Source organism: Herpailurus yagouaroundi, unplaced genomic scaffold (assembly GCF_014898765.1).
Source record: "Herpailurus yagouaroundi ecotype Mexico unplaced genomic scaffold, PumYag 308, whole genome shotgun sequence".
Classification (NCBI taxonomy): Eukaryota; Metazoa; Chordata; class Mammalia; order Carnivora; family Felidae; genus Herpailurus; species Herpailurus yagouaroundi.
In genome coordinates this window covers 2732850-2746648 of record NW_024412525.1, presented here as the reverse complement: position 1 = coordinate 2746648, position 13799 = coordinate 2732850, and the positions used below count along the sequence as shown (strand labels likewise).

The 13799-nt window shown below is 48.2% G+C and overlaps 1 protein-coding gene across 11 annotated transcripts in view; it reads right to left on the bottom strand.

Annotated features, from left to right (window-relative positions):
• Positions 1-592: 592 nt before the first annotated feature.
• NAV1 (neuron navigator 1) overlaps positions 593-13799 on the bottom strand; it is a 246203-nt gene continuing 232996 nt past the window's right edge. For all 11 annotated transcript variants that reach the window (XM_040462204.1, XM_040462203.1, XM_040462200.1 and 8 more), the window contains 13 exons: positions 11030-11226; positions 10580-10772; positions 10319-10487; positions 9683-9780; positions 9418-9513; positions 9017-9176; positions 8099-8334; positions 7124-7278; positions 6910-6981; positions 6221-6417; positions 5366-5484; positions 3176-3373; positions 593-1275 (listed from right to left, as the gene is read on the bottom strand). In XM_040462204.1, coding sequence (XP_040318138.1) covers positions 1180-1275; positions 3176-3373; positions 5366-5484; positions 6221-6417; positions 6910-6981; positions 7124-7278; positions 8099-8334; positions 9017-9176; positions 9418-9513; positions 9683-9780; positions 10319-10487; positions 10580-10772; positions 11030-11226 — 1986 coding nt within the window. In that variant the 3' untranslated portion in view covers positions 593-1179. The remainder of the gene's footprint in view (positions 1276-3175; positions 3374-5365; positions 5485-6220; positions 6418-6909; positions 6982-7123; positions 7279-8098; positions 8335-9016; positions 9177-9417; positions 9514-9682; positions 9781-10318; positions 10488-10579; positions 10773-11029; positions 11227-13799) is intronic.

Genomic DNA, 13799 nt, shown 5'->3' with positions numbered 1-13799 from the left:
CTCAAAAGGGAAGTCAAGGTTCTTCTACTACTTCTGTCTGAGCCAATGCTTCATGTCTCATATAAGTCCCAAGAACGCCAGAGATAGTGGGGTGGCAGGTATCTAGCTAGGGCCAGTTAGATGGCATCAGATTCTCCAGAGAAAACCCACTTGGCAAAGCCAAACTAGGCCCAGGAAAAGCAATCCAAGCATTTTGTGGGCATGAGAGGAGATGGGGGGGGGGGGCGCAGCAAAAGAAAGAAAGGAAGGAAGAAAGAAAGGAAAAAAGAAAGAAAGAAAGAAAGAAAGAAAGAAAGAAAGAAAGAAAGAAAGAAAGAAAAGGAAAATCAATAGGCACATGGGAGGGGGAAAAAAAAGAAACGAAACAAAAAGCGAAAATAAAAAATAAAAAAAGTAGGGTTTATTGACTGTCATGCATGTTAAATTAAAGGGTGTAAGACGGCTAGCAGTCTTTCTCTGAAGGCTGGAATGTTATTTTTGTGGCGTGGTGACTTCTGAGATAGGCAGCCATCTTGTCATCATCCCTTATGTCATCCAGGGATGGGCAGCGCTCTCTCTACCTTGGCAACTGTTTCCTCTCTCTCCAGCTTCATCTTTCCTTTTTTTTTTTTAAATACCTTTTACAGATTGATTTAAACATTTTTTAAACCACATGCTTCTTTTTCTTGGCTCCAGCCAGATCTCTGGGGGAAGAAGAGTGATTGGCAGTGGTGACAGAACTCGGAAGGGTCTGTGAGAAATTCTGGGGAGCTTCCACCTCCCTCAGGTTTCCCCACACAGGGCTGTCTCTCTCAGAGCTGTTCATGAGAATCATTTAGGAACTGCTGCAGGTTTTGCTGATGTCTTCTGAGCCCCTCCCCAGAAAGCCTAGGAGTTTCTAATTGAGACAAGAAATCAAGGAAAAAGACCCAGAATCATCTTTTCCCCAAAGTCATGAGAGGAGGCCAGTAAATGGATCTAGGGGACACAAGTTTCCAAACTCCACCCCACCAGTCCTTCCTAGGAAGTTCTCGAAGGTGCAGCACCAAGAACCTGCCCTCTTCCTTCACCTCCTCCTCCCCCTCCTGTTCTCCTCTTGGGCCGGAGAGCCAGTGCTCTGGAAGAAGAGAGGGGAGAGGAGGAGAGAACGTCTCTCCTGCCGGCATTCTGCTGTCCGGGGTGACAGGGACTGTTGGGCCCTCAAAGTGTGGCCTGGAGGTTGGGGTCCAGGATGGTTTCTCGATCTGGAGACTCAATGTAATTGGCAGCTTCTTGAAGCTTCAGCAGCATGGCCATCTAAAAAGGGCAAAAGGATGGATTAATGAGAGTTGGGACTCAGGGTCCCGCCCCCAGAAGGGAAACCTAATACAATCTAGATCCTGGGTCTGATTCTTGTTTCATAAGTGATTTAGAGCCCAGAGAGTTTACAAGTGGCTCATGAAAAAGCAGCAGTGAAGGGGCACCTGGGTGGCTTAGTCAGTTGAGCGTCCGGCTCTTGGTTTCGGCTCAGGTCATGATCTCAGGTTCGTGAGATTGAGCCCTGCATCGGGCCCTGCACTGAAGGTGTGGAGCCTGCTTGGGTTTCTCTGTCTCCCTCTCTCTCTGCCCCTGCCCTGCACCTACTCTCTCTCTCAAAATAAGAAAGAAAGAAAGAAAGAAAGAAAGAAAGAAAGAAAGAAAGAAAGAAAAAGCAGCAATGATTACTTAAACCCTGTCTGTAAGCATGTGTGTGTGATGTTCAGGAGTGTGGCTGAGACATAAGCTGCCCTGCCGTGAGCTGATGCCCAAACAGCGGAGACCCCCTCTGCTTCTAGGGCGCTCACACTCTAGAAAAGGACAGAAGGCACGTACACGCTGACTAATATTGGGAGGGATGTGCAAAGTGGCCCTAAGAACATCTGTGTCTGTCAACTTCTTCCAATAGATGATAACCAGTGTTATCATGAACCAGATTCCCCTGGCTCACGTACCCTAGTGCTCTGTGTCAAGTCTAAACTCTTCAGTGTAATTCACTCCTTCCTTCTTCCCTCTTTACCTCTCACTCTCCCCTGGTTCTTCAAGACTATGACCCTCCATTTTAGCTAAGTACGCCTGGTTGGTTCTTTATCGAATCTTCTCTCTACACTTTTATTTACATGATCACTAACAGTCTTCCAACTTAATGGCTTTTTTTTTTTTTTTACACAGATAACTACATTTTTAACAAAGTCAAAATTGAAATAAGAGTGTATTATGTGGAAGAATTTCTTGCAAGGTAAAACGGCAAGGTCACAGAAGTCGTGCACATTGAAATTTTAATATAAGCTGCCAAGTTATCTTTGAAAATGACTTTGCTAATGAACACTCCCACCAGCAGAGTAGGAAGCCTGTGCTTCCAAACACACTATTTTTGCAGTGTGAAATGGTTATCTCCTTATTTGGATGTGCATTCCCGCAATTACTAGAGAGGTTATGGATCTTTTTATATTTTTATTGGCCGTTTGCACTTCCTCCAGTCAAATGCCTATTCATATCTTTTGTCCATTCTTCTATTTGGAAATTTTGTGGCAAGTTTTATATATTCTATTTTTTTTAATGTTTATTTTTGAGAGAGAGAGAGAGACAGAGTGCAAGCCGGGGAGGGGCAGAGAGAGAGAGGGAGACACAGAATCCGAAGCAGGCTCCAGGCTCCCAGCTGTCAGCACAGAGCCTGATGCGGGGCTTGAACCCACGACTGGACCCATGACCTGAGCTGAAGTCAGACACTTAACTGACTGAGCCACCCAGGTGCCCCGGGAAGTTTTATATATTCTAGATACCAATCCTCTTTTGGTTACAAGCCTTGCAAATATTTGCCCCTAGTTGGTCACTTGTCTCAGACTGCTTCTTACAGGGGCTCATGAAATCCACTGAGCTGAGGCAGTCCTCAGGACAGCACCAGAGCATAGAGGGAGAGGTAGTGACCATGCATCCTACCTGGGATCTGCCTGAGACTTGGGTCTTTACTAGAGTATATCTTGCCAGCATGCATTATTATTTAGCTTAAGCTAGGTTGCAGGCATATGATCTTTATAACCCAGGATTCTGAGAGTTGAGCTCCTCACTGACCTCCTCCTAGTCCTGGGCTTGCTGATACCCTTCAGTGTCCATCAGGGTATGCACGAAGAGTTCAATTCCATAATACTCTTACTTTTACCTTAGAATGGCTTCTACTCACCAGAGGGTCCGAGTCCAGAGAACTTGGGGTGCTATCTTTGACTGTCCTATCCTCGGGAGGTGAGGCAATGCTATGAGGGCCCACGGTAGGTGGAGGCAAGTGGTACAGCTTCGACTGGTCTTGTTGGGCTGATGGCCAGGGAAGAGTGTCCCGGACCCACTCCACTGGGTCCTCCCAAGCAGCTTTCTGTCCATGGACCTGGATAGAAGGGGAAATGTGAGTACTGGCAGAGGAATCCACAGGTAGAAGCTTGCTCATGCAGTCTCCTGATGGTCATACGGACTTCCTAAATGGAAAGCCTTGAGACTCTGATCCCCCATGGAATTTTCTGAGTTTCCCAACAAAAGAAGTAAGTTGGTGCCAGCTGGTAAAACTACTTTGGAGGATAATTTGGTAGACTGTGTTAAATACTTAACATGTACCCATCTTATGGTCCCATAATTTTACTTTTTGAGTAAGAAATTCTCCCACTTTAGTAATCATATCTTCTTCTAAAATGTTTAAAAATTTTTAAGTCAAAAAATTTTTTTAATGTTTATTTATTTTTGAGAGAGAAAGAGAAAGCGAGCGCATGAGTGGGGAGGGGCAGAGAGGGAGACACAGAATCCTTAGCAGGCTCCAGGCTCTGAGCTGTCAGCACAGAGCCCAATGTGGGGCTTGAACTCACGAACCAGAAGATCATGACCTGAGCTAAAATTTAACCGACTGAGCCACCCAGGCGGCCCTAAATTTTTTTTTAATGTTTATTTATTTTTGAGAGCGAGAGAGATGGAGTGTGATTGGGGGAGGGGGAGAGAGAGAGGGAGACACAGAATCTGAAGCAGGCTCCAGGCTCTGAGCTGGCAGCACAGAGAGCAACGCTGGACTCGAATTGTGAAATCATGACCTGAGCCGAAGTCAGATGCTCAGCTGACTGAGCCACCCAGGTACCCCTAGTAATCATATCTTACAAAAAAAATTCTGACTTTGGAGCACCTGGGTGGCTCAAGTTGGGTTAAGCATCTGACTTTGGCTCAGGTCATGATCTCGAGGTTCATGAGTTCAGGCTCCGTGTTGGGCTCTGTGCTGACAGCTCAGAGCCTGGAACCTGCTTAATAAAAAATTAAGTGAAATAATGTTTTCTGGCATCAGTTTCACAGATAGTGTCTCTAGAAATTTACCATGTCCTTAGGGGATATCTATTACAATAACAAATTACTATTTATGTTTTATTTTTTATTCTTTTTCGTATTTTTTTTTTAGGATCCAAAGCAGGCTGTATACCCTGACAGCAGAGAGCCTGATGTGGGGCTTGAACCCAGGCCATGAGATCATGACGTGAGTGGAAATCAGATGCTTAACCAACTGAGCCACTCAGGTACACCAATAACAAATTACTTTCATGGAAAATATATGGCCAATAGGGGTCCAGACATTGCATTATAGTTCACTAGGGCTGGAATAAACTATAGTGATCATTATGTCCTACTTCACGGCCAAAAAAACTGGGGATGTTTTAATAAAATGACCTCTTCCTTTTGCATTCTTATTTGCATCCTTCTTATTCTAACTTCTAAAAATCTTTTCACATATTTCACATCTTCAAAACAACCCAGTGATTTAGGCAGAGCAGAATTTATTATCTCCTTTCTTCTATAAAAGGATGTTTAAAAAGGTTATGGAACTGGGCCAAAGTAACATTTTTATTAGTAGTTAATAGTAGGGTTTTACTTAATTCTTAGCTTGGTGATTTCTCTATTTGATCCTCTTTTTAAAAAATATTTATTCATTTTTGAGAGAGTATGAGTGGGGGACAAGCCAGAGAGGGGGGCGACAGAGGATCTGAAGCAGGATCTGCACTGACAGCCCTGAGCCCAATGTGGGGATCTCACAAACTGTGAGATCATGACGTGAGCCGAAGTCGGATGCTCAAAAGACTGAGCCACCCAGGTGCCCCTGCTCTGATCCTTAAGAGAGAGGTCTGAGTTGGGCATGGAGCCAGAAGGCCCAGGACTGGACAGGCCACAGAGACAGTCCTCCCATAGCCATTTGCTAAATGGTGACTGGAGGCACGGCCTTACTCTACCTAAGAGTAGGAAGAGAACCTAACTAATCATAGTAGCCTCATGTCTAACCTTGAAGAGATATTCTGCTTTGTTTGGTGGGACAGCCTGACCTTGGGATTGAGTAGAGTCAGAGGGTAGGGCTCACCTTGATCCCATCCTTCGCTCCTTCCTGTAGGTAGGGAATGATAGAATTGTTCCACAGGTCAATGAACCAGGTCCGGAAGTCTTCAATGCCAATGGGACAGGACAGAAAGAAGCAAGGGCCTAGGGAAAAGGATGAGGCCATTGAGATGGCTGAGAACTCAGCTCTCCCCAGTCATCTCTCTCTTTTACTTCTTAATACCAGGCAGAGGGATCTGATAACTAAAGGAGTGAAAGAAATGTTTTTTTTTTTAAGTTTATTTACAGAGAGAGCAGGAGTGAGTGGGGGAGGGGCAGAGAGAGGGTGAGAGAGAATCCCAAGCAGGCCCCTGCTGTCAGCACAGAGCCTGGTGCGGGGCTTGATCCCACGAACCATGCGGTCATGACCTGAGCTGAAACCAAGCCGGACACTCAACTGACTGAGCCATCCAGGCGCCGGGGAGTAAAAGAAATCTAGAGTCAGGCTGTCCTGAGATTGTTGTCAAGACTAGTGGGAGCGGCTGCCTGGCTGGCAGTCTCATAAACATGCTTCCTCACAAGGTAGAAGCAAGGTGAGGGAGTGACGGGAACCTCTTCCATTCCCTCCTAAACACTTTCCTTCCTTTTCCCTGTTAAGTGTGGGAAAAATGAGGGAGCGGGGTTAGCTTTCTGCTGGTTGAAGTGATTTGCCCCCATCATGGGGCTAACTGCAAGGGGAACACTTCTTAAGTCATTAAGTGGACCTGGGTCTGAAGCCCTGAGGCTTGCCACTCCTTTACATGCTGAGGACTCCAGAAAGAAAGGGGAACATCCCACCGGGTGGCAAAGTCGGAGAGGAAAGCCACCTTCTGACCCCAAGGTGGAAGCTGAACCCCGGTACCGATAAGGAAGTCTGAGGTGCTGTGCTTCTCAAGGAAGGTGTGGAGATGGTACCACAGCTTGGGCACCCAGTCGAGCACCCGAAGCAGCTCTTCCTTGTTGGCATTGATGTCACTGTCCGACTCTACCAGCTTCCTCCTCAGGTAACGAACCAGGAAGCCATTGGCTGGCTCCACGTTGTTGGAGAAGGTCAGCATCCTGCAGCCAGGAATGGGGAGAATGGGGTCGGGGTGGCAATGCGGACACTGTCGGTGCTCATCCCCTGCCAGTCCGTCCCTCCTCCTGCCTGCCTCCCACTGATGCCCGCTGGATTTCTTTGCAAGTAATAGCGGGCTCGGCAGAACTCAGGGCAGTAGCACTGGGCAGGCAGAGCTGACCCTCAAATCAGTGACCCTCTTCAGATAACCCTCTGACCCCAATGACCCAGATGGGGAGGTGGTGTGTGGGCAGAGAACCCAAATTACAGCGTCCTACCTTCAGCCCCTAGCTTTGCAGTTTCTTCCTCTTCTCGAGGGGTCTCCTCCACCCCATCACTGACATGGCAAATATACCTAATCTCTCTTCCCAGCCCAGAGGCCCCGCCTAATTCGCTTTCCTTCTGCTACTGCCCCTCTAGTTGGATCCTGGGATTTAACTAGTTTATAGAATCTTAGGTAGGGTTGGAAGGTTCATCCAGGGCACAGTTCTTACCTGAAGCTCAAGTGCAAGCCATGATTGGGTGTCATTTTTACCGGCTGATTGGTGGTACCTATAATATAAGGACTGTGGGAGAAGGAGGAAAAAGGTTTACTTAGACTCGTTTTAACACTTGCTTTCTGCTATTTAGACCCAATGGAAAGCTCACAGGTTGGACCGACCAGGCTCTCTTCCCACTGTGGTGACTTTGGTCCTGACTCCCGCTTACCATTTGTGGTACTTGCAGGTGAGAGCCCCATTGACCAGCTCACTGATGGAGCCTGCTTCACTCAGGTCATCCAACAGGATCACCAGGGGGACATCCCCAATTCCTGTCTCCCGGTCTATCTGGTTGGCCAGGTTGGAGAGATACAGTTGCAGATCCTGAGATAAGAGAAGGAAGTGGGTCAGCACTCAGGAGTCGAGAGCACTTGGATCAACCTTGGGAGGAAGGCTTCTGGAGAAGCTATGCTAGTTCTGGATTTCCCTGGAGCCTTTGGTTCCTGTTTGATGCATTTTAACATGCGACTGTAGAAGCACGCTACCATGGACTGATAAACCATGGTCCCAAAGGCTCTAAGGCAACCCATCTTAAGCAGTGCCTCTTAAGTCCCCGAAGGGTGGGGATCATATTGTCTATCCTACACGGCTTTTCACTGGGTTGGCACCATGAACCACTCCAACGGACGTGCCTCCCCGTGCTGGGAAGAGCCAAAATTTGAAGCGACTTCAGAGTGTTCAAGAGACATCCGGATTTGGCAGGGAACCGCATAATGTAGAACATTTAATTCTGAGTGCTTCTCCCCAGAAAGTTCAAAGCCAAGGTAAAATGGAAAAGAAATACTGAAAAGAAAGGTAGAGGGAAGAAAACAAAAGAAGAGACGGGATTTTCAGGGTTGGCAGAAAGTGAGGTGGAAATAAGGGTGTCGTTTAGTTCAGGATCAGCAAAAGGGAAAGGAGTGTAACAGAGGCCACAGGAAGAATGGAGAAAGAAGGGAAGGGAAAAGTGTGGAAAGAAACTGGGGGCAGAGGAGGGACTAGGAAAGGGGATGCAGTGGGATGGGAAAGAAAAGAACTCTGAAGGGAGAGGATTCGGGCAAAGGGGAGGAAAGGGAAAAGGGGGGCGGGGGGGAAAGGCCTGGGCAAGGCTTTGGGGAAGCAGAGTCCCAGGCAAAGACTGGTGGGTGGGTCAGGAGGCAGCTACCTTGCAAGACTGTTGGTGCATGTTGAAAGTGCTGACGATGCCCTCCGTGACCTCGCGGCCGGAACGCTCCACCAAGTATTCAGCCAGCCGGTTGGTCAGGTAGGTCTTCCCTGTGCCGCTGGGGCCCGAGAGGACGAGGCGCCGGTGCTTGAGCAGGAGGCTGATGTAATGCTGCATCATCGGCTTGGGGACCAGCGTCTCAAACACCAGGCTGTCGACGCACTTCTCCTTCAGCCCTGAACCCCCCACCCCGCCCCAGAGAGCATGAGCCACGACCAGGGCCCTGAGGACGGCAAGGGCGCCTGATGGCATTTCTTTCTTCAGAGCCCACTGAAAGAACTCAGAACCACCTGCCCTGTGGTTCCACGAGAATCCCCAAACCCCTAGTTTTGAAAATGCAGATCTTATGTTTTCGGGACATGTTCTGAGCTATGGGTGTGTGGGTGGAGTGAGAAACCCAGGCTTCCTAGAAATTCTCTGGGAATGAAAATGGCCCTGGGAATAAAAGTTAGGATTGGATCTTACTCATCTTTTTATTTTTTATTGTTATTTTTTAATGTTTACTTATTTTTGAGAGAGAAAGAGAGCAACAGAGGGTGAGCGGGGGAGGGGCAGAGAGAGCGGGAGACACAGAATCCGAAGCAGGCTCCAGGCTCCGAGCTGTCAGCACAGAGCCCGACGTGGGGCTCGAACCCAGGAGTCGTGAGATCATGACCTGAGATGAAGTGGGATGCTTAACTGACTGAACCACCCAGGTGCCCCTTCCTGATCTTTTTATATCTCTCGTCACTTAAGTACAGCGACCAGCACAGTATAGCTTCTCAGTAAATCCTTGTTGAACGAATGTGTGACGGATGGTCTGATGTTCCTCTCCCTCCTTCACCCCGTATCGCTGCACCCGAAGAGACAAAGACTGACCTTTGAGGGAGACCGATATGTTGTTGACGCCCCGGCGGCAGGGAGGCATCTCTGGGGGCTCTGCATCCAATACTCGCTTCACATGGCTGATGCTATAGCCATGGATGGACTCGGTGCTCAGTCCAAGGGTGGAGGCTGGGTCCATCTTAGAAATATAGTCCTAACCGACAAGAAAAGGAGAAAAAAAAGAATAGAGAGGAACACCAAGATGATACAAACACAGATGTACAAGCCACAAATTTTAGAGGGAACACAAGTAGACAGAGTAAGGGAGGAACATGTTTTTCCTAGTTAGCATTTCTCCACGAAGCATCAAAGGGGTCCCCAAGATCCCAATGCCCGGATGGCTGAATTTCCCATGAGAAGATGAACCACCTTTGTGAGTACATGTATCCCTTTACCTTGAACACTTGGAAAACGGCTTCATCCAGCATCTTCCAGTCAACTTTTCCACTGACCTTGCTACATCCCAGGAAGAATTCCTGTTGCTTCAAGTCCTATACGGCCAAGGCAGAAGGATGTGAGCCTCAGTGCAGATCACTCCAAGAAAGGGAGGGATCATGAAAGGCATTAGCAATGGGGTACTCTGGTTTGGGGGGGTATTCATAGACCCGATTTTCTTGGATAAAAACAATAGTGTGACCAGGCCTTCTTGAAGTTCCTTACCCCTTTGATGATGTGCTGGGGGGGCATCCTCACCACCACCCGAAGGGTCACTTCCTCCTTTGGACCACAAGTACTGATGCCATCCATGGGTGACAGGTCTGTAGACGGTGAAAAGAACTATTGGCTTTAGGGGGCACCCACAGGCTTTCCTAAACCTTCCAGTCATCATCCTTTCCAAATAAGTATTTCTTACAAAAACTGAAGCCCAAATGAAGGTTCAAGGACCAGGGTCACCTGGGTGGCTCAGTCGGTTAAGCATCTGACTTTGGCTCAGGTCATGATTTCATGGTTTGTAAGTTCGAACCCCACATGGGGCTCTGTGCTGACAGCTCAGAGCCTGGAGCCTGCTTTGGGTCTGTCTCCCTCTCTCTCTGCCCACCCCCAACCCCACTCGTGCTCTGTCTCTGTCTCTCTCTCTCTCTCTCTCAAAAATAAATAAACCTTAAAAAAATTTTTTTTTAAAAGAGGTTGAAGGACCCTAACAACTCTTCGTGTCTCACGACACTGGCATCTGCTTGGTTTAGGCATCATTCCCTCCGTGACCTAAGAAAGATGCCACCAGTACAAGTGGAATGGTGTCACAGCGAACCCCTTTTCTTCTTTCCACCCTTAAAAGTTCTCCTCCCAAACAGGTACCTGTGTCTGTGAGACTTGGGCTGAAGGAATGTGTGAGGGCAAGGCCCAGGGAGCGGCGAGGGGATGATAAAGCAGATGATCCAGGGACCTGCCCTGGCGTGGAGCCTGATGAGGGGCCGGGGGCTACCTTCAGCCGGTCATTCTCCGCTTTCAGCAGGTCCACCTCCAACTGTGGTGAGAACAGACAGGGTGGGGTTGCAGGGTTGGACAGATCTCGAGCCTCGGTCTTCCCTTTCCTCAGCTCTCTGCCCAGACACCGACCTGCATGTTGTGCATCGTCTCCCGAAGTTGGTCCAGTTGATGGGCAGAGTTGAGGGCTTCCAAGCGGATGTCTGTGAGCTTCATCTCCTTCTCCCACAGCTCGGAGCGCAGTTCTGATACTTCCTTCTTCTCCGGCTCCTCCTCCTCGTTGCCATGGAACAGCCTAGTGTGGGGAACCGGGTGGGCGGGGCCCCTGTAAGAAAGTGAGAGTGAAGCCAGGTCATGTGGGGAAGCTCTAGAGTGACTAGGGGACACTGAGACCCTTGGCTGGTAGTCTCGGTTCCTCCTGCCCTGAGATAATCAGTAGCAGTAGTGGGAGGGAAGGTCCATCGCTGGCCTCACATGCTCCGGGAGACATCTACGGTGCAGGGGCAATCGATGGGCATAGCTGCCAGCTCTGGCCAGCAGCTTACATAGTACTGGGCAGGGTGGCGGGCAGAAAGCACTTACTCGGTGACATCAATGCCCACAGAGGAGGAGTTGGAGGACTTGATGGAGGGTGAAGCAGTCTCTGTGGAGCCGTGCTGTAGTTTGGGGGATGAGGGGGCAGAGGAGTCGGGTGTGGCAATCTCCTCAATATCAGAGTATGAGGAAGCTGACTTGGGTCCCTTTTTTATGCTGAAGGCTTTGTTGAAGGAACTTCGAAGCTAGAAAAAAGCAGATCCAGGCAGAGAGAAGTCAGGGCTCCACTCCGGAGACTGGGTGAGGACTGGTCTGGGATTTCTGAGACAGAGAGCTGTACAGACAGGGTATTTGCTTGCTGTAATTAAGCCTCCTTCTGAAGGCTTCATTGGCTTCATGGAATATGGACAGAAGAGTTGCCTAGAAATTAGGGCTGAGAGAAAGTGGAATGTTCTGGTTCACCGTTGTAGGCTATGGGAACTTTTTGGGTCTGCTCTCTCCCACGGGGGAACCGTGCCCCTGAGGAGGGCAGAGAGAAGCCCCCGAAGGTCATATGGTGGCCAATCTCTCAATGACCCAATCCCACCTTCTCCAGCAGACCAATTACTGCTTGCTTAGTCTAGAGCCTTGCTCACTTTGGGTCTCAGGATCCACCTTGACCAGGGCTCATCAGATCAGAATCCATTTACCTATTAACCAGAAACTGGCAATATGATTCTGAAGGGAGTGGCATCAAGTTTCTTTTGGTTCTCTTGTGCTCAGCACATCCCAGAATGATTGAAACAGACACAAGTGCGTTCTACTATTTCCACTCAAATGTCCTAGAGTAAGGAATATTTCCCAGCATTTCCTCAGAATACTTGGGATACTACAATTGGACCATGGTTTTTTTGTTTTTTGTTTTTGACCTTAGGTGTGTTGATGAGCTTGGGTGTTAGGGCTGTGAGCTAGAGATGCAAACCAGGGCTCTGTCCCACCCATTCACATGCATCCATATAGCATGCACACACGCACAGGGACACAGATATGGGATGGCAGCAAGAGACAGAGAGTAAAGGAGGGGTCGAAGGCTGTAGGGGACAAAAGCAAACCAGATCTTTGGGACAGTGAGAGAAAAGAAAGGAAAATTTGAGGCTACTCTTTCACAGTGTCTCTTCTGGAACACAGGAAGACTGTCAGGTGATGCGTGGAACTGATGGCAGTGTGTGCTGTTGTCTCCCAGGTAGGGCATAAAGGACCAATCTGGCTGTGATGGAGATATGAGAGAGAGAGTATGTGTGCAGTTAGCTAGAGTTTGCGCGCAGGGGATATATCATCACTGAGGAGTCAATATTCTCCCATAATGCTCAATTCTCCACAGAGATGAGGAACCGAGGCTGAAAAGTGACTTGTTTGAGATTGCAGGATTGAAGGAAAGCCTGGGACTGGAACTCAGCCTTCCTAATTTTCAACCCAATGGTCTCCACTACATCGCTGTAGCTATGGGAAGCTATGTATAAATGAGAGAGAGTGAGAGAGAGACAGAGAGACAGAGTGTGTGTATGTAAGTGTGTGTGTGTGTGTGTGTATGTATGTGTGTGTGCAGAAAGAGATCCTGTGACCACAATCTGCCTGGAGCACATGCCCTGTAAGATCACTAAGATCCTGAGAGAGAAAGAGAAGAGAGAGAGAGAGAGTAGTGTTCTCTGTGTTGCTCAGGGCCCCCAAAGCCCAACTGTTGGCAGATGTTCATTGGTGTCAGATGGTGAAGGATTCCCTGAGTTCGGGAAACAATGGATCAATCAAGCAAAACGAAACAGACTCTTTTTCTTTTTTTTAAGTAGCCTTTGACCAGCGCAGAGCCCAACGCAGGGCTTGAACTCACGATCCTGCAATCAAGGGTTGGACGCTTAACCAACTGAGCCACCCAGGCACCCCGAAACAGACTCTTTACTGAGGGACTTCTCAGTTCTTCCTACGCGGATGTGCACTATAGAAATGCAGGGCTTCTCAAATTCGATGATGGCATCACTGTTTTAAGGGGCATCTCCATGGACTAGAGCACAATACATTCTGGGAAATGCTAACCTAAAGAATCAAGTTTAAATAATTAGCCTAGCATTTCAGGCCCTTCATATCTGTGCCTCACTGTACTCAGTGCTCTAGCTACACTGATTTTAATCCCTGCCCCACTGTTCCCCTTGTGATTAGTGTCTGTGTAGAAAGCCTCGCGGCACACTCTTCTGTCAAAGTCACATCTCAGTTTAATTTCTACCTCCTTTGTGGGGTTTCCCCTGCCTTCTGTAATTAGTTTCATCTATGAGCTCCTTTAGCACCCCGTGGCTGAATTAAGCATTTCGGCACCGTTGGACTGTTATCAATATTATATGTACAATTTTGGTTTTTGTCTCCTCAGCAATTCTGCAGGCTCCTTGATGGTTCAAATTACAGGCTCCACTTTTCACATCCTTCGTAACACTTGGCACAATGTTAGGATAGGGTTAGTGGACCTCAGATGTCTGGTTTGTAATGGAAATTCTGGGTTCACCTTCTGCTTGTCTGAGAAACTATACTGTAACCCCTGAAATGTCTTTGGAAACTCCATGGATGCTCAGAGGGCTTCAGGTCTGCGGGTGGTTTGAGGGTGCCCTGGACTGAATCATAACCCCTCCTATCTCTGGTTCATCTCCCTATAGAGCGAAATGTCCAGGCAAGACCCAAACTGAACTGGCCTCTGGAAATTGTGGTCAAGATAATGTTCATCCAGTGATTCTCTTCCATTTTGGGCTTCTAGGGTTTAAGGAACAACAACAACAACAAAAATCAGAAAGCTCATTTT